Source organism: Microtus pennsylvanicus, chromosome 13, assembly GCF_037038515.1.
Source record: "Microtus pennsylvanicus isolate mMicPen1 chromosome 13, mMicPen1.hap1, whole genome shotgun sequence".
NCBI lineage: Eukaryota > Metazoa > Chordata > Mammalia > Rodentia > Cricetidae > Microtus > Microtus pennsylvanicus.
The window spans coordinates 70,894,781-70,921,460 of record NC_134591.1 but is presented as its reverse complement, the minus strand read 5'-3'; the positions used below and the strand labels follow the sequence as shown (position 1 = coordinate 70,921,460).

At 52.8% G+C, this 26,680-nt stretch overlaps 1 protein-coding gene across 2 annotated transcripts in view; it reads right to left on the bottom strand.

Annotated features, from left to right (window-relative positions):
- Positions 1-26,680, bottom strand: part of Iffo2 (intermediate filament family orphan 2) — a 46,075-nt gene that overhangs the window by 4,465 nt on the left and 14,930 nt on the right. Inside the window, exons 2-8 of one of the 2 annotated variants that reach the window (XM_075945121.1) lie at positions 10,857-10,917; positions 9,241-9,336; positions 7,906-8,046; positions 6,578-6,717; positions 1,386-1,506; positions 1,180-1,272; positions 199-329 (exon numbers count right to left, since the gene is read on the bottom strand). In XM_075945121.1, coding sequence (XP_075801236.1) covers positions 199-329; positions 1,180-1,272; positions 1,386-1,506; positions 6,578-6,717; positions 7,906-8,046; positions 9,241-9,336; positions 10,857-10,917 — 783 coding nt within the window. The remainder of the gene's footprint in view (positions 1-198; positions 330-1,179; positions 1,273-1,385; positions 1,507-6,577; positions 6,718-7,905; positions 8,047-9,240; positions 9,337-10,856; positions 10,918-26,680) is intronic. The other variant, XM_075945120.1, reaches the window with a different exon arrangement.

The following is a 26,680-nucleotide window of genomic DNA, read 5'->3' as shown; positions in this document are numbered from 1 at the left end:
AGAACATATGGGGACTGCACACAGTGGAGGAAACAGCCCGGGTTTCCGTTTGCCTGAGGGCGTCCCTGGCAAGTAGTTCCACTTGCCTACAGTAACAGTGCTTATCCTGGGGGCTTAGGTGGGCAGACAGATGGTCAGGAAAATGAGAATGAGGTGAAGGGGCCCCACCACGGAAGCGTAGGGGAGCGCGGGCCGCACCTGTCTGCAGAGCCCTTGATGAGCCGGCGGCAGGTCTCCATCTGCACATCCAGGCCCCGCTTCATGCTGCACATCTCCATGTACTCGTGTAGATGTCGGTTCATGTCGCTTTTGGCTGTGGCCAGCTCCAGCTGGAAGGAGTCGATGAGGGATAAAGGTGGTGAGGGGGACCTTTGGACCTCAGGTTACCAGTAAAAGAAACCACCCTCCTCCACCCAGGCCAACCCTGGCACCATCCAGGCCATCCCTGGACACTGTAACCGTAAATATCTGCCTTTGGGTATCAACCTTCCTTATTCTCTGCACACTGGTCAATTCTCTTTACACAAAAGAAGGGTGGTTGCTTAGCAACCCCAGAGGTCTATCCGGCTAAGTCTCTGATTCAGGGGACTTCCCTGTACTCAGCATCTCTGGGGAACTGGTTGTGGACACGAACAGGAAACTCTTCATGTCTCTGAGCCTTCTCCTATACCATGACACCTGCCTCTCCAGGGCAGAGGAGGACTCTGGGCTTCTTCTCCAACACGGGAAGAGCACTCACTCTTGTATAGCAGTGGCCCAGCACTGGCCTGACTACTGCTTCCTGACTTGGAAACAGTGGGCAAGTGACGTGGCCTCTTTTGACATCATTTCCTCCTCTGTATGGGTACCCAGTTCCTACAGCCGAGGAGGAGGTAAAGAAAACCCAGAACAACGAGAGCTGACTTCGGAGTGATGCCAAATGATACTAGGCACTGGGTGAGGCTGTTATTGGCACTCTCCTGCCTCCGCCTCTTTAGGGTAGGCAGGAATCACTGTCTGACTTTACAGATTAGGGAACTAACATCCTAATAAGGACAGGTTTGCAATGCCAGGCTCCTGGCTCTTGACCCCCTTGCTTGTCCCATTTTGTAAACCTGCATTTCCATGGACACTGACCATCCAGCTCAACTATGCAGCCCCCAGGAGACTCAATAGCAGACCCCATGGCGGAGATCTCACCTCGATCTGGCCTATCGTTTCCTGGTACTCCTTGTCTCTCGTCTTGAAGAAGGATTCAGTTTCATGGATCAAGTTGCCCAAGTTTTCTTCTTGCTGGGGAGACAGAGGAGACAGTTTAGCTGGGGAGCACAGGCTGCATAAAAAGGGTAAAAACAAGGGATCATGGGAAAGAGGCAAGCCCCAGAGAAGGCAGGTCCCAGGCTCACCTCGCCCTGCAGGTCAATGGTCGGGTTACAGTTGGTAAAATCCTCCCATAACAACAGCGTGTCTTCATTCTCCTCCCAAGTCAGGCTGTCACAGTCGTCATCAAAATCAAAGGTCTCCCGCCTGTGGGTGACATCAGAGGGCATGACTGAACAGAGGACAGACAGGGACATCTTCCCCAGTCTCAAAAAAGATGGCGTGTAGCCAAAGCCAATTAACTGTCTTATCCAAAAAGAGCTTTAGTTTCTCAAAATGCAGAGTGTTTCTGTACAATTAGAAGTCTGGTTTTAAGTCAAAAGTGGTGTGGTGAGTGTCTATAATCCCAGGATTCAGGAGGATGAGACAGAAGGATCCAACTCAAGGCCAACCTAGGCTACATTATATAGTGAGCACCAATCTGCTTCAGCTATGGTATAAAACCTTGTGTCAAAAATCCACCTCTTCCGCTGGGGCTAGAGAGAAGGCTAGGCAGTGAGGAACACTTACTGCTCTTGCAAAGGACTAGAAATCAGTTCCCAGCACCCACATGGTGGTGTAAAACTGTGTTACTGGTCCCAGGGGCCCTGGCACCCTCTTCTGGAGTCTGCAGGCAGTGCATGCTCATGGTTCTCAGGCAAAACATTCATACACATACATAATATAAATTTCTTTTTAAATCTCCCCTCTCTCTCTCCTCTCTCTCCTCTCTCTCTCCTCTCTCTCTCTCTCCTTTAGACATGCTTCTGGTCAAAAGAAGAATGACTACCCCCACCATATTGAGCAAGGCAAATCCAACCATGCTCCGCACGTTTTGCAGTTGAGGGACCACGGCTCAGAAGGAAATTCAGCATGTAACAGGGGCACAGCTGCAACCCTTCTGGTTCTCTACAGCTTTGAAACCAACTAAGGCCATCCTCCAACCTGGAGGTTTGCAAGATTATTAGTTTCATTTTACAGCTCAGCAAACCAAGACTCAAGGATTACTGAGTGTCCTTCTAAACGAATAGATGCTAACATTGGGTTTGAATTCAAAATTGAAGTGACTTTAGAGTCTTTCCTGTTGGCCAGAATGGGGAGGAAAGAGACTAATTTTGCACGGTTTTGCCCAGGACTGGTTCCCGAGATGCATAGATTGCTCCGCCTCTTTGAAAAAAATCATTCCATCTACTGGATGTGGTAGCAAGCTCTATGAGTTCGAGGCCAGCCTGCTCTATGTAGTAAGTTCTAGGCCAGCCAGGGCTACATAGAGCAACCCTGCCTCAAAAACCAAACCAAAACAGACAAGTAAATCCTGGGATTACAGGCTTGTGTCGCGATATCGGGCTGAGTTTACATCAGTGGCACAGAAGAAGCTGCAGACTTCCGTTCTGGGTTCTCCCACTGTCTATGCTTCCCCTTTTTCTATTCTATTCTATCCTGACTCTTCTGAGCTCTGCTCTCTGCTCTACTTCGTTCAACAATGTTATTAGTTGGGGACCAACCGGCAGTGACACAGAGTGAGTTCTGATAAAAAATAAAATTAAAATTAAAAAAAAAAAACAAAAAAAGCTTCCTCAAGCGCTCCCTAGAGGTAGGCCAGGCTGCCCAAAAGCAATTTTTGTAGGAGCCTGTAGGTGGCACCTGTGAGTCAGGAAACAAGCTTGGGGTTGGATAAAGGAGGAGGAGGCGATTCTGAGCCCCTGGGGTCCACCCATTAGCACATCACATAGTCCACTACTGACTTCACTTCCTTTCCGGCGTCTGAGATCTGAAGGAAAGCCCCGCTAAGGGATGGCTAGCCAGGACAGGAAGATGGACGAGAGCAGAGGCGGAAAGCGCCCCCACCCCTCCCTGGGACTTTGGAAGGCGGTTGAAATTCCTCTCAGCCTTGGTCGGAAGCCCAAGCCACTGATCAGTATCAAAACAAAATAGGGTTCTGACAAGGGTGTGTCATCAAAAGCCTCACTAGAACTAACTGGCTGGGGGGAGGGGGGGCATAACCACCCGGCTGGGGCATGGGCTCCAGGAGTTATCAGGTAGGAAGGAAAAGCCGTTGCATGAGCCATTAGCATCAGCTAGAGCAACAGGATAGGAGTAGGGGGCGATCAAAGAATTTTTTTTTAATTTAGGCAACTTTAAAGTCAGACAGATCTAATTAGATGCTGAGCCCTGTCAACACTCGAGTGCCGAACACATGAGGGATCACTTCTCCACTGTTTCCAGATGAATGCATTTTCCACATACAAGAAGGAGCCCTCTCCAAACGCGCCCCCAACTCAACCCTCTGGATGGGTACCTCATTTCTGACCAGTTTAATGATTCCCTAGGGACTTCATGAAATACAGAAGGGGATTTGGGGTGCCTGAGCATCCAATAGTGACATAGGCTCAGGAATTCCCAGAGCAACCTGGAGAAAACCAGTTGAGAATGCTGGCCCATCATGCAAGGGAGGTCCTGGGTTTGAGTCCCAGCACTGCAGAAACCAGGCCTGGGTCCTAGTGTTCATGGGGTGGGGGTAGGAAGATCAGAAGTTCAAGGTCATGCTAGACTATATCGCAAGCCTGAGGCTAGCCTGGGCTACATGAGCCCCTATCTCAAAAAAAAAAAAAGTGGTGGTTGGGGGATCCCTTCTTGATCTGGAGGGAGACTCCAGTTCAAAGACGAAACAAGAGTCAAGGGGTGTCCTTGGCATTATCAATCACAAATGTCCATTTTGGTTCTGTTGGAATGTAGGTATCAAATATCAGACATCAGGTGAGGAACTCCCAACTCCACCCTGCTCATCCTCTCTAAGTACCGATCTAAGCCAAAGAGGGACCAGCCAGGAACAGTGACGCAGCAGACAGAAGACGGACATGTCTTCCACGCAGGAAGGTGGCGAAGGGACACAGCACCGAACCATGTAAGTGGGCTTGGCTCTGCCCTACTGTGCTCCAGCAATGTTTCCCTTACATGGAACTCAAAGAGCTGGTGGCCTGGTCTTTGGATGGTGCCCGCTGTGACAGAGCTGAGCTTTCAGAGCCCAGGTGCCCGAGAGCATGGGGCTCCCAGCTCTGTTCTTGACTCCCTCAGTGCCCTCTCCCAATCCCACCTTGGGGTTCTGTATAGATTAGAGTTAAAAATGGATCAGGGGTTCAGAACAAAGCACCAAATAGGTCAAGGCCACAGAGCCATCAGCCCCGAATCAATGTTTTCAATGGGTTCTGGTGCAGTTCTCTGTAAGGTTTTGCAGGGGAGTCCTGAATGGTGGCATGTGTCGATTAAAGTCTAAGCTACCAATGTGACATCACTGAGGCCGCACACACACACAACACACACACACACACCGTTCCCAAAGACTGGTGCCACGTGGCTCTGGCTATCAGCTGTCTGCTCAATGCTCAAGCCAGACTCTGCCGCTCAGCCACTCAGCCAGCATCTCCTGGGGAGGGAGTGCTAATGAGTGGGGCAGGTTGCTGTCCGAGTCCAATTCTGCCATGTCCTGCTGAGCCCCCTTGGAGCCTTTGAAAAGGTTAATAATGACCCTGTCCACTTGATGAAGGTCTGGAGGAAGCCAAGTGTCATTTCGTGAAGGACACTTGGTGACTATCAAAGGTCTTCCCATGAACCATGTGCGGGTCAACTCACCAGCCCACCAAGAGAGACTGGAAGAGAGGGCCTGTGTAATGTATGGTTGGGAACAGCCCACTGAGGGGACGCCACACTCCTGGCCCTTCCTGGATACATGATGTCATCAGACAGCATTGCACATGAAGAGGAAGGAGACAAGACAGCCCTGCCTTCTCACCCTTTGGGCAAGGAAGGCCAATCCTAGTTGAAACAATTGTCTCCCTACACCTCTCTGGGTAGGGTGTGCTCTAAAGAACTGAGGGTAGCAGGTGACATAAATTCATGGGCACACATCCCAAATATGGCAGGCACTAGATACCCAGCCATGGATGGTGTCATGTGATATCTGGCCTCAAGACTCCAAAGGGAGGCTTAAAACAGGAAGCTTCCCAAACTCTCTGTTTAATCAAGAATCTAGCAAAGAGCACCTGTTGCTCTTCCAGAGGACCTGGGTTCAATTCCCAGCACCCATATGGCAGCTCACAACTGTCTGTAACTCCAGTTCCAGGGGCTCCAACCCCGTCACACAGACATACATGCAGGCAAAACACCAATGCACATAAAATTAAACCGTTGGAAAAAAGACTCAGTGGTTAAGAGCACTGGCTAGTCTTCCATATGATCCAAGTTCTATTGGGAACCCACATGGTGGCTCATAACTATCTACAATCCAGTCCTGGAGGACGTGATGCCCTCTTCTGCCCTCCGTAGGCACCAGGCACATGCATGGTGCACAGACATACATGCAGGCAAAACACTCATACACATAAAATAAAAAAAATTAAAATAGGAAAGATGACTTGCAGTTAAGTGCACTGGCTGCTTTTGTGGAGGACCTGGGTTCAATTCCTAGACCTGCACAGTGGCTCACAGCTTTCTCTAAGATCTCCTGTTCCAGGGGATCTGATGTCCTCTTCTGATCTCCACAAAAATATACATGGAGCCAAAACATCCATGCAATAAAAATAAATATATAAAATTTAAAAATAAATACATTTTAAATTTTTTAAAAAGACATTTTTAAAAAAATGAATCCAGGGGCTAGAAAGATGGCTTAGTAGGTAAAGTGCTTGAGGACCTGAGTTCAGTCCCCAGAATGCAAGTAAAAACGCCAGGATGGAGCCAGGCGGTGCTGGTGCACACCTTTAATCCCAGCACTCAGGAGGCAGAGGTAGGCGGATGTCTGAGTTCGAGACCAGCCTGGTCTGACTGTGTGCACTTGCCACCCCAGTACTAGAGAGAAGGAGCCAAGTGGATCCCTGGGGCTCGCTGGCCAGTTAGCTTAGTCTAACCTAAGTCCCACGCCAATGACAGACCCTGACTCCCAGAAACAAGCACCTGAGAAATGACACTCAAGACTGATCTCTGGCTTTTGTGCACCCACACTCGCATACGGGCACACACACATACACACACTCGTGCACACACACACTCTCTCTCTCACACACACACACATTCTCTCTCTCTCTCTCTCTCTCTCTCTCTCTCTCTCTCTCTCTCTCTCTCACACACACACACACACACACACACACACACAGAATCCAAACTCTTCTGGGACACATCACATCTGGGGATCTTCTCAGCCAGCCACTGATATGTCCCCTGGCTGGGCAACCTGGGTACTCACAGCTGGTTGAACACGCGCTTCATCTCGTCCGTGATGTTCATGGAGCCGACCTCCTCATCTGAGAACCGATTCACCTCCCCATCCTGCTCTGCGATGTCATCATCTGAAGCCACCTTACGATCTTTCTTCTTGGGGACCACCTGGACAGGGAAGGAAGAAGCCAAGGTAACTGGGGTGCTTGCCTGGGGTGAAGAGCGGGGTTGAGCCTGGACAGGAACCATTGTCCCAAGGAGTAGATGGAGTATGGCTGGGGCCAGCCACCACCGCAGGGAGCTGCATAGGTCCTCTAACAAGCGCACAGCATTAGCAGAAAGCGTGAGGTATGAGGCATGCAGGGTGGAGGACACAGACACAGGGACCAAGTCCTGCCCGGGGAAGGGCTAGTGACCAGGCCAGCTCAGCTCACCCATCACCAGAAAAGCAGTCTCGTGACTGGGAACAATGGCAGGCCAGACCAAGGTATCATCACCTGGGATGTCTCAAAGCCAGTCAGAGAAGTAAAGAAACCCCGTCAAAGGTCAAAAGAGCTGCATGCTTTCAGAATCTTCCTCTCGCATGCAGAGGCATGGGGGTGGTTCACCAAACTTCTGCTCCAAGCGACAAGACCCAAGCAAACGAGGGCTGCATAGCTCCCCTCAGGGAGCAGCGAGGAGGCATGAGATGGAGAAAGGACTGGGGGAGGCTCCGACCTCCCACCACTATGTCCAGAGTCACACACAGAAAGCAACAACACACCACGGCACTGCCCTGGGCTAAAGCACAAGCCAGACTATGACCCGAAACTTCTCAGAGTGACGCGTGCCCACTGTCAGGAGGACCACACCCAGGCCCTCTCCCAAACCGTGCACTGGTGCCAACCGATTGCCTTCTCTAGTGCGTGGGAAACCAGGGGAGGGGAATGGGAACTAGGCAAGTGCCAATAGCTTCTCTTCAGGAATCCTGAGGGCCAGTTTTCAGGGCTCCCCACCACCTGGCCAGGGCTCCCCCACCATGGGAACAAATCAGAGTCTCGGAGAAAGAGGCTTAGTGAGGAACGGTGGGCACAGGAAGTTCCAGCTGGCTCTACCATGCCCTTTCTTGGTAAGTCCTATGGGCTCCAGGGCCTCAGTCTCCTCAGCTGTGAACTACAGATCCCCAAGTTTGTGTCTCCCTATGGGAGGTCAGAGGGTCAGGTGACTGACTACCTCAGGATGGCGGGGGGGGGGGGGGGGGGGGAGGGTAATGAGCAAAATGTGGAGGGAAAGAGGCATCGACTGGGTGTGGTAGAGGTCAGGGCTTGCTCTATGAGGTCGGGGTGGGGACTGGTGAGCGGGGCAGGCCCTGGTCACCTGGAAGATCTTGGACACGTCTTCCGAGTTCCGCTGCTGTGCGACATCGCACAGCTTAGCCGTGATATCGATTCGGCGGCAGATGTCCATGTCCACCTTCATAGCCTTTTCTTGGATCTTTGTATCCAGGTCTGTCATGGGCTGCAGGGAGGACAGCAGGGGTTATGTGAGCCAGGGATGGAGCAAGCATGAGGGGGCCATCAGAGGAGGAGGGAGACCCCTAGGGGTGGGGAAGCCCCTGGAGTCCGTTGCAGGGGGGGGGGAGCGGGTGTTGACGGTTGTGGTGTGGGGAGCGGGTGTCGAGCCTTTCCTAACAGTGGAGGATTGGTCAGCACTATTCAGGGTAGGAAGGGGCATGGGGACTTCAGGAGGGAAGATATGAGGCGGTGTGTGCTGGTCCCCCTCAGGGCTGCAGGGCACGGCAATGTTGGTTTGGTTGCAGCATGGGACAAGGACACTGAGACTGTTGAGAGGAAGCCTTCCAAGGCGGGGTGTCACTTGGTCAAGGCCTTTGGTTTAATTCTCCAGCACACACACAAGAAATTCACAGACTCCCCTTCTGCTCCCATCCTCATGCCTGTCTCAGCAGCTCTTTCTCGAGATTCCTGCCGCAGACAACAGCAGGGGTCACATCGAAAGAGGAAGGGTTCCCTCTGCGCCCAAGTGAAAGAAGACATGTGGCCTCCACCTGGGTCCCACAGCTTCATCTAACCACACTCAACTGCATGTCCCTGAAAGCCAGGAGCTGAGCCAGGCTGAGTCATCAAATTCAGGCTCCTTCTCCTTCAGGTGGACTCTCCTGGCAGACTGCCCACTGCCTAAAAGCGGCAAGAAACCCAGGTCCAAGAGCCAGGGAGGCCTATGTGGCTAACAGCTGTTTCTACCCATGGTCAGTCACTCAGAAGGGCCCCAGATGGCCAAGAAGACGCACACACCAACCATTCCCAACTTAACAAGGACACCCTTCAGGGGAGCGGGCTCCCTGAGCCTGAAGTCTCTTGGGTTGGCACAGCCACGTCCATTCGGTCGCCTGTGCTCTGCAGACACCGAGGTCGCCACGTGGCAAGTTGGGAGAATCGAGCAACACATACAGATGTCAGGGGCCCGAGGAGGAGGGCGATGGGTTAAGCAGCGGTTAAAGCACCTCTATTCAGACAGGGAAGCAATGTGGGGCGGGCGGGGAGACACCTGGTCCCCAGTGCATCCCTCATCGGAACAAACCAGCCAGCCACGACTGTAACTATAAGCCGAGCTCGAGCCTCGGAGTGAATGAAGCGTTTGGCATGATGGGTAAAGGGAGATCATGATGCCTAGGGTGACGGCCATACCACTTACGTCACTCATGAGCCCTTTGAACACCACCAGCTCAGCCTTGAGCCGTTCAATCTTCTCGTTCATCTCCTCCTGGATAGCCTCAGCTTCTTGTGCTGCCTGCGGACGGACGGAGATAGGCAGGCTTTAAGAGCAGGAGAGGATGGACACCTGGGTCCAAGGCCTGGCCACTCAGTGTCTACATAAGCTAAACATCTGCGTCCCTCAGCCCAGCCTGGCTGCCCAGCTGTGCCGTCTGCTCCCAGCGCTTCCTGCGGGTCAGGTACGGCGAAGGAAAACATCAGGAGCAAAGGGTAGGTTAGGGCCAGCAGGCTCCCCAGCACTTAGAAATACAAGGTCAACGAATTGCCAGTCCACCGGGTGCCTATTTTTTTTAATAGTAAAAAGACATTTGTTTCTTTCCTATACTTCTGGGTTTTTTTAGACCAAACTCCCTCTGTAGCTGAGGATGACCTTAAACTTCTTTTGTTGTGGTTCATTTGTTTTTCAAAAATGGGTTTTTCTGGTGTCTCTGGCTCTCTCGAAACTTGCTCTGTAGACCAGGCTAGCCTTAACCTCAGAGATCCACCTTTTTCTGCCTCCCAAGTGCTGGGACCAAAGGCGCCTGATGACATGCCCGGCTCAGCCTTGAACCGACCGACCCGGATGCACGTCTCAAATGCTGGGGCTGCGGCTGTGCACCACGCACTGTTTGCATTGGGAACCGGGGGCTTCGTGCACACTAAGCAAACATTCTACCAACTGAGCTGTGTCTCTCACTTTCTTAGAAAATAAATTCTTTAAACGTCAGAAAGTGATCTGAATTTTTAACTCATCCTAGAAACAACTAGTTCTCAGTTTTAATATTTTTCTTGGTGCTAGAGATCAAACTTGGAGCTACGCATAAGATAGGCAAAGAGCTGAGACACACCGCCGGTCCATCTTTAAAAACACATTGTTTTCCTTTGTTGAATCAGGGTCTCATGAAACCCAAGCTACCTGGAACTCACTATACAACCCAGGCTGAACTTAAATTCCTCATCCTCCTGCCTCCGCCTCCCAAGTAATTATAGGTGCGAGCCACCACACCGGGCTGTCAAAAAAAAAAAAAAACTGACCACTAACTCTGCATTGCCTTCTCATGGTGTTGCCGGTCTGGTTGTGACAGAGAAGAAAGGAAAACGGGCTGAGGATAAAACGCGCTGCTCAGAGTTCCCAGTAAGTATGAGTGGCGCAGCCCCGAATGCAGAGCAGCCAGAGGCAGAAACAAGGTGAATGTCATCAGTCTGCCCCGAGCCTGCTTCGAGGCTGGAAGCTACCAGAGGATATGTCTGTTCCCAGGTCTCTCCAGGGCATCAGTCCTAATCTGAAGAACTTGCCATTGGAAAGTGAAAGAGACTTGAAGACCACCTATCCCAAGTGGCACCTGGAGGTTGAGAGGCAGGAGAGAAAAGCAGCTGGCCCCAGTCATCCAGTAAGACCTAGACTTCCCAAGTCCTGCTCTGCCCTGTAAATGGCTGGGTTGGCAGAGAGTGATCAGGACAGGGGCTATGCTAGCTCGGACTCTACCCAGCTTTCCCCAGCATGGCCTCATAGCTAACTTGCCAACCCCTCCGGCTGGGGACTCTGGGGACTCTTACCTCCTGCAGTGTGTCTACCATGGTCTGAAGGTCCATACGCTTGGATAGCTCTTCCTCCCATCTGGAACAGCAAGAAGAACAAATGGTCAAAGGACTTCCTCCTGCCAGCCCCCAGTTCCCACCTCATCGTCCACGCAGGGCAAGGAAGATGCCTAGGAAAAGCTGCCTGCCCTCCAGGAAGCTCCCAGCCTACCCAGAGGTAGGGGGAGCAACAAGACCTTGGAGTGGTGCTAATCACAGGGTCCAGTGGTGGCAAATACCACCTCTGAGGCACAAGCATGGTACTATGGGGACAGAGATGGGAAAGTTTGCCTATCCCATGCAAACTGTAAAGGGCTACACAGATGCTGCTGGTCCAGCTGCTGCTGTAAGGTAGAGAACCAAAGCCAGGCTTTAGGACTCCTCTCTAAGAAGCAAGCTTACCATGCTAAACACTATAATCAGGGCTATGTGCTCTGCTGCACGCCTCACAGGCCACAGAAATTGCCCGTGCAGGTTTCAGAGTCTTGCCGATGTGGAGACTAAGCTCAGTGGTTAAATAGCTTTCCCAAAGGCCCACACCTAATCCATGGGTAGGTCCAGCCCTCCCCGCTCCAGTGTTTCTTGCATGCCAGACCCTGAGGACTTTGTGCATAATGTTTCGTGTACACAGCATTGGTAGAAGCTGAAGCAGCAAAGACGGGCAAGCACTCAGGCTAACCAGGCAATGGGGAGAGGCAGCTCCAGGGGGCTCTGACAATGGGGGGGGGGTGTTGGGCACTAGCAAAAGTAACAGCACCAACTAATCTTGAGAGAGGTTTACATGATGCGACTCAGGCCTCCAGCAGTGTGTGGGATGGATGCCACCATCATCCCCACGTCACAGCCGACAAACAAAGCATGGCTGAGAGACCCTTCCCAATGTGTGGTTGGGACAGGGGGAGCCAAGACTCAGCCTCCAAGGATGAACACCTCATTAAGATCCCCTCCCTGCCCGGAGGAGCTGGCAGCCTGCACCTGTCCTCCTCCGCCTTGGGACAAACAGACAGGCTTCTGTCTTTCTTCACTCCATACTACCCTCCCTACATGGTCGCTGAGCAAGGAGGTCTGAGCCTCTTAAGAAGCTGTGGGGCCAGGCTAAAAATAGGCCAGAGGGGAGGACTGGATGAAGGGCTGGTTACATCACCAGCTTTTGGAAACAAGAGAAAATGGATACTGTTTGCACACACTGAGGAAAATGTCTCCTCTCTCCACACAAGCTGGCCCTGCCAGGCTCCCGGGAGACATGGGTCTACTTCCGCCTTAACCAGTGGCATGGCAGGGTCTATATTTGCCCTGAGCCCTAGAACTCCAGAGGACAGAGGACATAGAAGGGATCTCAGGGCCTCACGTGAATGGAACTCTCTCCCTAGATGCCCCCACCCCCACACCCCAACCCCTGAACCCAGAGAGAAACTGAGAGCTAGGCTGCATTTGTTCAAGGTTACACAGGATGTCACAGATGCGGCCAAATCCAGAACCAGGCCACCTCTCATTGAGGAGGGTAGGGCTATCGAGAAGAGCAGGGGTGCCAGGCTCTCCTCACCACTCCTAGCAGTCCAGGGCATTTGGAGCTTCCCTCAGGGGAGGTGAAGGCCCAGGACACGGTCCAGTCTGGGCTGAATCATCGCTCCTGGCCACACTGCTCTGATGGGGAGGGCAGAGAAGGTACAAGGGAGAGTGTGTGGTACTGGCTGCAGTCCAGCTTTTAGGGTTAGGCCCTCTCATGCCAACAACTGGAGCAACCAGGCACTTGAAGGAGAGAGACGGGCACAGCACTGGTCCTCCCCACACCCCTGGAATGCAGAAGAATACCCTTAACCTCAGATCTACCCGTCATCAACCAAGTAATGCCTTTGGATCTCCAGACAGGAACGGCAGCTACTTATTGACAGAGGTTGTCTGGGTCTCACATACGGGACTTATTCCCTCATACACACATTGGCTTTCACACGAATTACTAATCTTCCCGGGGTTTTATCCAAAACTACTTTGCAGATGAAGGAGCTGGGGTTCAGAGAGATGAAGTCACTTTTCTAAAGTCACACAGTTAGCACTAGGGAGCTGGGACACAAACCTCACTCAGCCTAGGTCCTGCAGGTGATCACCCAGCCATCTTGTTCCCACACAAAACCCTAACTCAGCAAGTCTACACAAGGCAGACAGCTCCCGGTGATGCCAGCCTGCAGACGGCACTCTGTGTATCCGCGCTGTCAGTGCCTCGACCTCCCTGCACCCACTTCCGTCATGTTTCCCAGGCTGCACCCCAAGGATGGGTTTGCGCAAATGAGTTCATAGGCCTTTTACTTCCAAAGCTGGGGTAGGCATGCAGCTGCCTCTCTGCCCCCAAGGGAGGAAAAACAGACCCTGACTGTGGACAGCAACTGGTTGCACAGACTGAGCCCCTGCCCCAAAGAGACGCCCCTCCCAGGGGTGACAGTGGGAAAATCTGGCACAGCTGGCTAGCATGCTGACAATAAAGAAAATCTCTGCCCTTCAGCCGTTAGCTGCCTGGACAGACAGGTGCTGTGTCTCCCCTGGACCCGGCTTCACCAGAATCTTGTCAGCTGAGTAGCTGGCTGAGGTTTCAGCACCTGTTTCCCTGTCCAGGGCTTCCTACAGAGGGAGGCTTAGCCGGAGAAGGGACCTACAAACGCCAGGAACAGAGCAGCAGGACAACATAGGACCCCTTGCCACCAGGAGAGGACACACACTTAAAAGTCAGAGGCTTGGTGGACACGCTCTCCTGAAAGCCTTTGTTCCCTGACCTCCTGTTAGGGTGTGGCTCAGAGCTGGACAAAGTGGCTGGGATCACCTTCAAGAGACCACCTGTGGGGCAGAAGGATGGGTGTGTGTCCACACTGTCCCGCCATCCCAACACTCAGTCCTTCCAACATCTCTTAAGTGCGGGCTGATGGAAGCAAGAACTTGAGAGGAGGGTTATTAATCCCCTAAGGACTAGCCCCCCTCCCCAAGTTGAAGATGAAGAAGCAGGCTTGGCCTCTGGGTGTTAGCCTGTTCCTTCCCTCCTCCTCTGCCTCCTAGAACTTTCTCCTTTCTCCCACGCTGTCCCAAGTGTCATCTTCTTTTCAAGGCATCCTCTTCAAAAGACTCCACAGACTCTAGGCAGCCAGACCCAGGGACCAGGAGAGGTTTTCCCAGGTAGCCTGGACATCATGTGCACGGCTCATAGCTCTTCCCTGACAGGCCCAGGCCCGTGAGGCTATGGAGAATGATGGGAAGTGAGGCCACCTCTGCCCTCTTCACCATGCCAAGGGCTGAGGGCCACCTCACTTGCTCTGAGCACCCTGGGCCCTGGCTAAATGAAGCAAGGAGGGATCAAAATAATGGGTTGTCCGGACTGGGGGTGGGAGTGCAAAGGGAGAGCTGGGTCTAAAGCTGGGGGGCAGGCTTCTCAGTAAGGAGGGGGATATTCATTGAATGGAAAGGAAGCCAGTCCTCTTCTTCCACCATGAGGGTCCGGGGATTGAACTCGGTTTGGTGGCAGCCGCCTTTTCCTGCTGAACCATCTTGCTGACCCTTATTGGATGGAATGGGATGGACGCATGGATTAGGTGGGTGGATGAGAAGATTAATAGGTGGATGGATGGATGGGTGGGAAGATGAATGGGAGGATGAATGAATGAGCGGGCAGATGAATGGGAGGGCGGATGAATGAACTGATCCACACTCACGCCCCTTCCTTCAGCCTAAGCCCTGCCCCCAATCTTATCTTTGTTTCCCAGCCTGGGGAATCCACAGTCAAATTCCCATACAGCCAGGCTCTCTCTGTGTCCTCTAGGCTCCCGTAGCCCTCCTGGGGGAGGGGCAGCACATCCCAGACAGGAAGCCTGAAGGAGAAAGAGAAACCTCCTCCCACTGCTTACAACCCTTCAAGGCCGGGAGGGGAGGCTGGGACGCCAGGACAATCAATGCAAGGAGAGGAAATGACTCCATAGAGTGGCCCAGCCAGCCTCTGAGAGAGCAGGCCCCGCCACCACCTAAGCGGAAGAGGCACACGTGGGAGACCGGCAGCTGAAGGGGGAGGTGGCAGCCCCGTCACTGCCAGATGTGGTCCCTCAGCATTCCTGAAGAGCCAGCGCTAGGACCACGTGACAGATGAGAAATCTCAGCTGGCCACTGGGGGCGGCAGAGGGGGAAGGGAGAGGCAGCTTTAAAGCCGGCTCAGTCCAGGCTGCCTGAACCAGGGCCAGTGGCTCCCCCTCCTCCATCGGCTCAAAATGACACACAGACGCAGGAAGGAGCCCATGAAGCTGGGCTAGGGAGAGGAAGAGGCGGAAACCGAAGCTGAAGCCACTGGCAGAGGGGCTGACTCATGGGGCTTTCATATTCTGAGCAGTTAGAGAAAGGCTCGGCAGCACCGGGGAAGAAAGTGGGCGCAGCCACTGCAGACAATTAGAGCACCTGGGGCCCGTGGGGGGGGTCAGTCTTGCAGCCCCCAGGCTGTAAAGACAAAAATTAAGATACTCTGAAAATGAGACATTTGTGTTCCTCAGTCTGACTTTCAGGATACAGAAACAATGGACCCCGAGAAACGGCAGTTTCCCCAGGAATCTCAAACTGGAACAAGGAAAAGGCCACTGCCAGAGTGGGGGCCTTGTCTCTTGGGAAAGATCTGCGCACAGTTCTAACAACTGTCTGAGCACCTTACAGGGTGACGGTGAAGTCAAACAATGCTGGGCCGGAGTGGGCAGGACCACACTCTGTCCAGGACTCTGCGTGTGTGTGTGTGTGTGTGTGTGTGTGTGTGTGTGTGTGTGTGTGCGTGCGCGCGTGTACACTCAAACCCATGGCCCCCTATTTAAAGATTTAGCCATACTTCAGGACCCCAAGGGTGACCGAGGGGGTCAGTGGATCTCTTTGTCCCTCTTCCCAGTGTGGCCACAATGAATACCTCTCCCTTCTTCATGCTATTAACTTGATTGTTTTAATTAGCTTCTCGAGGACGGGTGACTGAACTTGGCTTCCTGAGGTACAGACTGTGGCTCCAAGTTTGGTAACATTTCAACTCCCGTCCTTACATTCCCCAGCTGTGAGATCCTGGGCAAGGCCATCACCCTCTCTGGGTGTTGGTTTCCCTCCAGTGTGATAGAAAACATCTCTCTGAGGACAGTTATGGAAACCAGTCTGCGTGAAGAGGAAGAGGGCGAAGACCCCAAGTCCCACCCTGAGTAAGGGCAGCAAGCTCAGCTCAGTCTGGCTCCAAGAGCAGATCAGGCAGGCAGGGCAGCAGGCGGGAGCCTCAGGGTGCCACAGGGAGCCGCAAGAATGGTCCCGCCTGGAAGCAGGCACACCCAGGCCGACTCACTCAGGTGATAGGAAACAGGCGCAGGTGAGGCTGGGCTGGGACCATCAGTGGAAAACTTCATTCTGGGCCAAGCGTGGGCCTGGGCCTGGGCCTGGCCCCGGGGTGGGGGCGGACAGCAGCTTCCTTCCCCATGGTCTGCCTCTGCCATCTCTGCTCCACCCTACTCATGTAGATGAGTTCACCCCACTGCCTCACGGCAGGGCCAGGTACAGACAGACAAGGGGCTCTCAGCAGAGTGGAGGCCCAGCCAAATGGCCTTCTGGGCTAGACAGGGGCTTCAGTAGAGCCCAACCGGGGAGCCTTGGGCTGCACAACCCAGGGTAGGCTCTCCTGGAAAGACCCAGAGCTTCAACGGCTTCCCTGCGCCCTCTAAAGGAGCTCGCTAAACTTGACTGAGTCTGGGTCCTCACTCCTGGGACCACCCCTCTTCTGTACCGCAGCCCTTCTGTGTTTGCAGCAGAATACAGAAATAATGGGGCACAATGACAGAACCCAGTACCACCAACCACCAGCCCGTGCCCCAGGAAGTTAAGGCTGAGCCACAAACCCATGAGCCACTTCCCCCTTCCTCTCCTGGCTTCTTCCTCCCTGGACTATAAACACATATTCTTCCTTGAAGATGACAGCCAGGGACCTCAAGCTACCCTCCAGCAGGGAGCCCTGCACCCCCATGCTCCCATCCACCCGTGCCTGCCTTGGCCTTCTGGGTACCACCCCACCTCCCCACCTCTAAGGAATGATGATCCTGAGAAAGGACGCTGCCACGCGGACATGCCCACTAGGGCTGCCCAGCTGTACTCCGCCGCCCAGAAGGAAACACAAATTAAATGCCAGCTGATTGTCTCCGCGGAGGAGGTATTAATTTAATGTGAACACTTAACCCCAGCAGCCGATCCCATTACAGGCGGGCGGTAATAGCTGGAGCGGGCTGGAGCCCAGACAACAGGCTGGTAATGGGCTGGATTTTAAGGAACCCTCCACACCCAGCACAGCCTTCCACCAGCACACAGCTGGCCCATTCACAGCCTGAACCATCCCACAAGGCTGCCAAGGAGAGGGTAGACAGTATCACAAGTCATTGGGAAGCTCTCTCTGCAGGCGAGGGTACCCAGCTAGGAGTCAGGAGGTCCCTGAGTACTGGCTGTGGCCAATTCACTGCATAATCTGGGCAAGTCTCGTCTCAGCCAGGCCTTGTCCCACTTATCTGTAACAGCATCATCAAGAATCCAGGGATGTAGCTCAGTTGGCAGAATGCTTACCTAGCACTCATGAGAAACAGGGTTTTTTTCCTCTAGTGCCACATAAACCAGGCATGGCAGTGCACTCCAGGGTGGAGGCGGGAAGAGCAGAAGCTCAAAATCAGCCTCGACCACCTAAGGAATGCAAAGCTGATCTAGGCCACATAAGACCCTGTCGCAGAGGAGGGGGAATCTCTGGATAGTGCTCTTTGCATACTCTGGCCATGGCGCTAGGTGACAGGCAGTTCTGGCCTGGATAGTGCCTGGTTCAGATGCCTGCCCTCAAAGGGTGCCCCCGAGCCTCCTCTGCCTAGCTGCCAGCAAGGGACGGGGTGGCAGCATGTATGGGCTCATTCCTATGCCTCATTTTCCCAGAAACAGTTCCCATGCCACTTGCTACAAGCTGCTCAGGGCTTTTTGTTTGTTTGTTTGTTTGTTTGTTTGGTTGGTTGGTTGGTTGGTTGGTTGGTTTCTGACACAGGGTTTCTCTGTGTAACAGCTCTGGCTGTCCGGGAACTCACTTTGTAGATGAAGCTGGCCTCAAAGAGATCTGCCTGCCTTTGCCTGCTGAGTGTTGGGATTAAAGGCATGCACCACCATTGACCAGCGATGTTCAGGTCTTACAGAACCAAATGTTGTGGCCATCACCTGACTGCCAGTGACCAATAACAGCTTTCTGAAGGGCAGCTGGTGGCATTTGGGCTGTCTATGCAGAGCCATTGGGTCTTGGGGGACAGAGGCAAAGTACAACAACCCTAGCTGACCCCCCATTCCTTTGAACCCTGAGTGGTCAGCAATGTATAGGAAGTCCAGGGTCTGGCTGACCTATGCTCTAGTTGTGTGATTTTTTTTCTTTCTTTTTTTGTTTTGTTTTGTTTTTTTGAGACAGGGTTTCTCTGTTTAGCCTTGACTGTCCTGGAACTCACTCTGTAGACCAGGTGGCCCTCAAACTCAAGAGATCTGCCTGTCTCCACCTCCTGAATGCTGGGATTAAATTTACGTGCCACCACCGGCCAGCTCAGTTCGGTGACCAAATCTCTTACCTCTCAGGGACAACTTGAGGTCAAATTGGGCTAATTCTCATCGACCACCAGAGCAAGCAGAAACAATTTCTGTGGTCCCCAGACAAACACCTACAACAACCACATGGTTATGTAATGAACCCCCAAAGTCTCAGAGTCAGCTGGGACTTCAGCCCTGAAGGTCAAACCAACAAATCTATGGAGAGAAGAGGAAGAGGACCCTAGAGTCTGAGCATCCTGCATCTATCTAATTGCTTCTGTGCGGCCTTGAGCAAGTTACCTACCCTCTCTGGACATGGGTGCTATTTGCAACTATGTCATGGCATATTGTACAAAAGGAGTCCAGAAAAGGGCCTGGCATGTCATGGGCATGCAGACCAATCCTCAGCCTTTGCCTCAGGACCCCCTTGTGACAGTCACTCGGACTGGGTGCAAACTTCAGCCAGATGGCATCCAGGCTATGTGGCCCCCAAGTTCCTAGCTGCATAACCATTGGTGATAGCCATGACAATGAAGTAGGTGTCACTCACATGGGTGGGGGACCAGCAGTACACAGAGATGTGAAGCAAAGGAAAAGAAGCCAGACACTAAGGCCACCCAATGTTCTATCGAGGAACATCTGCATCTACCTACCACGCTCACAGTGCACCCCAAGAATAAGTGGGCTCTACTCAGTCCTTTGAGGTCTGCTCCAACCAAGGCCAACAAGGCAGCAAGTAAGATGGAAGGAGGAGAAGCTGCTGGCGTCAGGCACAAGGTGTTTAAGAGTGTCTTCATGGCTGGGCATGGTGGCACTCGCCTTTAGTCTCAGCACCCTCGAGGCAGAGGCAGGCAGATCTATATGAGTTCGAGGCCAGCCTGGCCTACATAGCAAGCTCCAGGTCAGTCAAGGCTACATAAACAGACCCAGTCCCCCAAAAATAAAAAATAAAATAAAAAAGTGTCCTCTTGGACCAGCAGGCAAAGTGGGCCCCAGAGGGGCAATGGCTGCCTGTCTCCATGACAAGCTGAGGTTCTGACTGTTTTTCAAGCCACTGCCCAGTGTCCCTGTCTGTCAGAGACACCTGGGACCCGTCTGTAAAAACAACAATAACAACAACAGCACTTTGAGGTGGCAGCTACAGGATACTCACAATTCCACAACCCTGAGTGGCATGCTGGGTGGCTACTGCTGGACAGTCAATGCTAGTCAGCCAATGCTGGGTGACCAATGCTAGGGAAACCTTCTTCCAAGCACCTCTGACCAGAACCCACGCCCAAGTACATGCTGCCCCACTCCATAAAGAAAAAGGACTCTAGGAATGTCCTCTAGCAAGGAATCTGGGTCCCAAGTTGCAGGCCACTGTGATGCTTCTGGGCTATCACTTCCAACCCTTTCCAGGGCTAGGATACTTCCATCACCTCCTCCAGGGAGGAGCTCTTTTTGCCTTCCCCATACTGGAGTTTTCAGTCCTGAGCCCTAATTTCACTATGGCAACCAAAGCCTCATACATTTCTACTTGCCCGTCTCTGTGGGCTGATACCACACTCCCAGGAGGTGGGGAAAGCCTTGTGTTGACCACACAATGCTTAATATGCATTAGTGAGTCTTTCACCACCTCATGCCCTCCCCACACCTCTAAGCCAGGCATCACAACCCCCTGGTTATAGATAAGGCTCAGACCAAAGCACTGGCTGGAAGTTGAGCTCGGGCCACGCAACTCCTCAGCCTCTGTGATAAGACTGCTGCTCCAGGGTCTACAAACTCATACCTGAGTGTTCTAGCACTCTGCTTGGAAAGTCTCCAGAATCACAGCGCTAGGGGTGGATACAGGCATGCACACAGAATTGAGGTCGCTGACTTGGACAAGGGATCTATAGCCAGGGAATATTCCCTGCTTATGAACTCACTTCTCAGGGGCCCAGATCCTTCCTAAATCAACCAGCTAGTTCCAGCGTCTACAGCGACCAGCAGGGGACAGTGAGGGAACAAACACAAGCTTTCAAGGTGGACAGAACAGATTTAAACCTCAACAATCCAGGTCACCTGGTTGCTGGGCTTCCTATTCCCAGGTCTCCCCGGAAAGGGATTAAGGTTTTCATGGGGCCTGGGTTGATTCTCTCAAGAGGTTGTTATAGAAGGACAAACCCGACTCCTCCCTGCTTCCTGTCCTCCTCTCTCTCCAGGCAATCATTCCCGATCAACACAACCCCCGCCACCATGCCATCCACCAGGATGTAACACAGCCAGGACCACACTGCTCCATCTTCCAGTCTCCAAAACTGCAGGCTAAACCAAACTCCTTTAAGTTACCTGGTCTCGGGTGTTTTGTTTTAGCAACAGAAAACAGACTAATACACTCCTCCTCTGAAACTTTTACTTTTGAATGATGTCACATATTTAGTTAGAACCACTTCAGGTTTAAGGCAACAAAACCACCTGCTCGTTTCCCCCACTGTTTGAAACAGCAGGAGTATTTTACAATGACTTAGAGCGGAGAGAAGAAAAATAATGGGGGGGGGGCATCAAACAAAACAATAACAGCCCACTGGGGTCCTCCTACCTTAAAGTGTCTGCTACCAGGCCCCGCGTCTCCACCAGCTCGTCTTACCAGATGGGATAGTGGGTGCGGCACCATGCACTAAGGGTCCCCCAATGCCATTCCCGTGTCCTGGTAGATCAAGGTCGCACTGTACAGAACATGTCTGGACACTCACATTCACACACTGGCCCCGTTAGCTCCGCAGTAGTTACTATGGCCAAGGGAAACCTCGGAAAAGGCCTTTGTAATCCTCCAAAATGCTGCGTGTGACAAGGCTTCTTGCTTGTGGGTCAAAGTAGCTGAGTGAGGTCACTTGGCAGGCCAACTCCACACCTCAGGCTCCCAGTTGCCCAGGGAGCTGAGAAAAATTGAGATCTCAGATCTGTCCCCAGTTTCTGCTATCCCATCATCCCTGACCCCACTCACCTTTGGCCTTTACATATGAATTGGCTTCTGTCTAGAAGGTTCCACATATATATATACCCTGTTATTTCTCTTTCTTTTTATCTGATACCAACTCAGGACTCAGTTTCTATACCACCTCCTCTAGAGAACTTCATCTGCCTCCTAGATCAGGGTCAAACCCCCTTTTGACATGGTTTTGAGTCACTGGGGCCAGAGGACTTCTGTCCCCTGCATGTCTCAGATAATTCAGCATTTACACTATCAGGCCTATCTGATGGTCATAGCTGCAATTCGGTGTCCAGTCTAGGGCCTGACACACAGCAATCCCATGAGTGATCACCTGCTACAAAAGGCCTATGAGCTATGGCTTCTAGGCCTATTCCTGAGAGGTCCAGCCCAAGGTTCTGATTGCCTGTGGCTAAGGGCGTGACCTCCCATCAGTTGTTCCAATCTCCACAGTCCAGGACAGCTCTGTGGTTCTCTCCTGTCCGCCTTGAAGCCCAAGCCTACTCAGCTCTGGAAAGGCTGGGGCCATAGCTGTCTCTCTGCAGGATGCTGCCTCTGGTGCCTGGGCCTGGCTAAGCCCTTGGTGACTTTTCCCCTCCCTCCCCCCAGTGTCAGAAGCCAGCAGAGGGTCTGGGCACCAAGTCTCTAGATACCCAGGCCCAGAAGCAGGAGATTCCAAGGATGTGTCCAGCAGGGTGAGGACACCACCCAGGGATCTGTTTACAGCCTGGAGAAAAGCAGCTCCCCAGGCTATTCTGGAAGCTAATGAGCACCCTGGGTCTCTCCGCTGTTTATTGCCAGTGACTGAGTAGCCACAGGTGAGTGTGCGCCAGTGTGGGGCAGAGGCTCGAGTGAGCTATGTCACTACCTCAGGTCCTGAGTTTAGCATCATCCGAGGCTTGCTCCAGGCTCGGCAGCCATGAGTCAGGCCACCTGCCCAGGCCTCAGTCTCCTGATCTATCAAGTGGGAGAGACCCCGCCTGGATTAAATGAGAATGACCAAGCACAAAGTGGCTTTCTGGGAGGGTCAGGAAAAAAGCCTGGAATACAGGATGCCATAGTGTCAGAGGGGACACGGTGTCGAGGGGAAGCTCAGAGGTAGGGAGGCTATGCCAGGCTAGGTGTGCTTTGGGCCGTGTCACCGACAAGAGGAAGACATTTCTGAGCCTTCTCCAGGAGGAAGGCGGGAGAGTGAGAGAGACCCGCCAATTACCCATGGGGTTGATGCAACCACAGAGGGATTGCAGCAGGGAGTGTCTGCGTGTGCCTTTCCCATCATCACCCTAATTGGCTTGGAAGAGGCAGGCTCCAGGCTGTGTTGGGACGGGTAATTAGATGGGGTTAGCCCAAACCAGGAGTGGGGTTGAGTGACTCAACATGGCTCAATGGAGGAGACTTTGTTTCTTAGCAGCAAACTTAGGTTGCCATGGCAACCCTGGCACTCACTTCAGTGTGAACCAGGGAGAAGAGAGAAGTAGGTAAAGGGCACCCCACCCCAATCACACAGGGTCACTGCCATTTTTCTATGAGACTCGGGTCTCCTTGCCACAGTCAGTCCCCTGAGGACGGAGGGGATGAATTGAAGCAGAATCCCAGAGAATGTTCTGCCACATCCCTGGGACAGCATCATCTGGCTGGTGGGGAAACTGAGGCTCACAGGATCACACAATCACACTGGTTCACACTGTGACTTGTGAGAGCACGCAGAGGTACTAGCGGCTCACTGAGGCCTCATGGGCACTTATGAGGCAGAATTACCACTGTGTTCACTCTGAAGCTGAGAAGATGACGGCCAGAGGTCACGTCCCAGAGCAGAGGCAGGGCTGGACTCCTGATTCCTCCGAGGCACATGCCCGTGGCCAGCAGACTTCCCTGCTTCTGTCTGCCCTGTGACAGAACTAAGGCTGGATCAAAGCCCAGACTGGTTTTCTTGGGCCAGGTGATTTACCAGAAGAGAGAGTGTGTGCCTCAGCTTCCCCAAGATCAGCAACCACCATCAGGTTACTCACTAACTATAATTTCAAATCTAGAGGGCGAAGGGCTCCACTTTGGACTGCCAGGCCTGTGTGGCCCTGTGCGACTCCCATCACAGCACACAGAGTCCCCCAAGTGCTGTCCAGGGCTGGCCAGCAAGGATACCAACCCCACTGTGCACATGTGTGTATGTGTGTGCATACATATATGTATATGTTTATAAGAGTATGTATATGTCCACATGTAGGAATACATGCACATGTGTGCACACATGTGGAAGCCAGATGTCATTCTCTAGATACTGTTCGCCTCTTTTTCTTTTATTTTGTCTTTATCTTGGGCGACAGCCTCTCTCACTGAATCCAGAGTGGACCATTTAGGGTAGGCTGGCTGGCTAGCAAGGCCCAAGAATCCCCTTGTCTCTCCTCTTCCCTAGCTCTGGAATTACAAGCACATGGCACCCTGTTCAGCATTTGTATATGGGTTCAGGGCTTGAACTCACCTCCCTATACTCAAAAGGCAAGTATTTCATTGATTGAGCTAGCTCCACTTGAGAGTTGCTCTGAGGCTCCTCCAGCTTCGTGACCCCTCCCCCCAGCCCCTCTTTTGGAGTCAGCCAAGTGTCTAAAGGGGAAAGTTCTGATACAGAAAAACAAGGATTCCGTGTTGTGGCAGGGATGAGACCGTGTGTATTTGTTCCCTATCTCTACGCCAAAAGCTTTGACATTAGACAAACCAGCAAGACTGACCCAACTCGTCAACCCCCAGCCAGTGAGCGAGCAACAGGGAATTCATTTCTCTGAGCCTGTTTCCCTATCTGTAATAAGGGGGTAATAACACTGGCTTGTGAGGATGTGGTCAGGGACAGCTGATGGCTTCTGGGAGAACTGTCACTGAGTCCAGGCCCTGGGTGTGTGCCAGGGTGCAAGGAGTCCTTCCTCATAGTTCCTGCTCCCCGACTCTGGGACCAGGGCACTGTCCGGTACCCTGAGTTCCAGTTATCAGGTATATAGTAAGCCCTCAAGGGTTGCTCAATAGATGAATAAGCTTTTGAGTAGGAGCCTAGCAGGGGTGCATGTCCCACCTTGTCTACATGACTCACTGTGTGACCCTGGCCTGTCCCTGTACCTCTCTGGACCCATCTTTACAGGAAACTCAGACTCTCACCTTGGGGACACCACACAGCAGCTAACCCGGGCATCAGGGAGAGTGGCCAGAGGCCAGCCTGCTGGCTATGAGTCCTTCCCAAGAGGCCTAGACTCACAGGGACAGACAGTGGGGAGTCAACTCGCCCACAGGTTCACAAAGGCAGCAGTCAGGTCTTCTCCTGGTGACTTTGCCTTGGGACAGATGGGACACAGTACGGCATCTGTCTGCCAGATGGCCTGGCTGGCCTGAGGGGCCAGGACACCAGCTGGAAACCTAGGCCTAGGAAGCAAAACTGCTTAACCCTTTCCTGCCCAGACACAAGGACACATCCCCTGACCCACTAAGGGTCTAGGGTGGAACCTTGGCCCTCTCGACACACAAAGGAGGTGAGGGTAGTCCTGGAGTATCAGGGATCTGTGGAGGCACCTGTGGAGCTAAGACACTGGCGTCTTCCTTTCTGGGATACCAGTTCAGAACAGACCACTCCATCCCCCAGCCACCACCCCCAAGCAGGGAACACCAGGTTCTGTCTAAACAGAAACACGGCCACCAGTGAATGCGTGCATCGAACTCTGCTGGGTTTGGCTGAGCAGCCATAGCCACGTGGCTCAACCTCTCTGGACCTCAGTTTCCACGCCAACAAGCGTGGGCCTGGACCAGGCCGATATGCCAGTTCTATCTCAGAGCCATCCCTGCATCCAGGAGAAGAAGTGTGCCTCCCTCCCAGGACCCAGCAGGACCCTGAAGCCCAGGCAGATCATCCGACACAGCACGTCCTAACTTGTGTCTGAGTCAATGCAGGCCTTCGGAACAGCAGGGAAGAGTGGGGGGGGGGGGTGAGAGGAGCAGGAGCTGCCCATTTCATGTACCACACAGGCAGTGATGCTCAAATGACCAAGGGAAAGGATAGAAGCATTCGGGACCACGTCTAGAGATAGGCAGGAAGCACTTCCCAGCAGGAGAGGCTGTTGGAAAGCATCAGTAGGTCCATCCATGTTTGAGTGTGAACTGTGAGCAGGCTTGTCAGTGTCTCTAGCCTCTGGGTAAAAGGATCAAATGACCCCTTGATTCCCCAAACTGATCCAGCAAGGAAAAGATGGCCCTCAGGAGCGCCACTAACTGGAAGTTCAGGTTTAGGAAGACATCTTGGAGCTGATAAACTAATGGGGGGGGGGGCTCCAGCCCAGGGGCTGTATTCTGGTGTCTCTAGATGTGTCTCAAAACAGAGGCCAAACATCAAAGGAATGGGGCAAGTTAAGGCAGCTGCCAATTAAGATGCCCGTCACCCCAGCAGAAAGGGAGACTGGCTTGAATGCTGACTCTGCCATGAACTTACTGGGCAAGCTGTATAGTCACTGACCCCTCCCTGGGAAAAGGAGAGATGGGGATCCCAACAACCTGCAAGGTTTCTTCTTGCTCTGACTTGACAGACATTGGAAAGGCCCCCAGTCTACACAGAGTTGTCCTCAAAGCTCAAGTCAAAGAACAAGCACAGGAATCCAGAAGAAGGGAGGGAAGGAGGGGGTCAGGAGAGTGGGAGGGAGGGAAGGAGGACGGGTGAGTGGAAGATGGATGGATGGATGGATAAATGGATGGACAGACAGAGGGTGGTAGGTAGATGATGGATGGGTGAGTGCATGGATTGATGAATGGATGATGGAGGGACGGATGGATGGATGGACAGACAGATGATGGATGATGGATGGATGGACAGACAGATGATGGATGATGGATGGATGGGTGGATGGATGATGGATGGGTGGGTGAATTGATGGATGGATGGATGATGGATGGGTGGGTGGATGATGGATGGGTGGATGGATGATGGATGGATGGATGGATGGATGGATGGATGGACGGGTGGATGATGGATGGGTGGGTGGATGATGGATGGGTGGGTGGATGATGGATGGATAGTGGGTGATTGCATGGATAGATGGATGAACAGACAGAAAGGTGGAAAGATGAGTGGATGGATGGATCCTGAAAAAGAGGAGCAGAAGATCCTACATGTCCCCTGGGACGACTACTTACACCTGTCCACAAGGCCTCCCTGGAATCATTTCTAGTGACTGCAGACCCACTGGTGACCAATCCCCTTCTCTGACATGTACACACGTGAGTACACACACACGCACTCCAATTGAGAACCTCGGAAAGG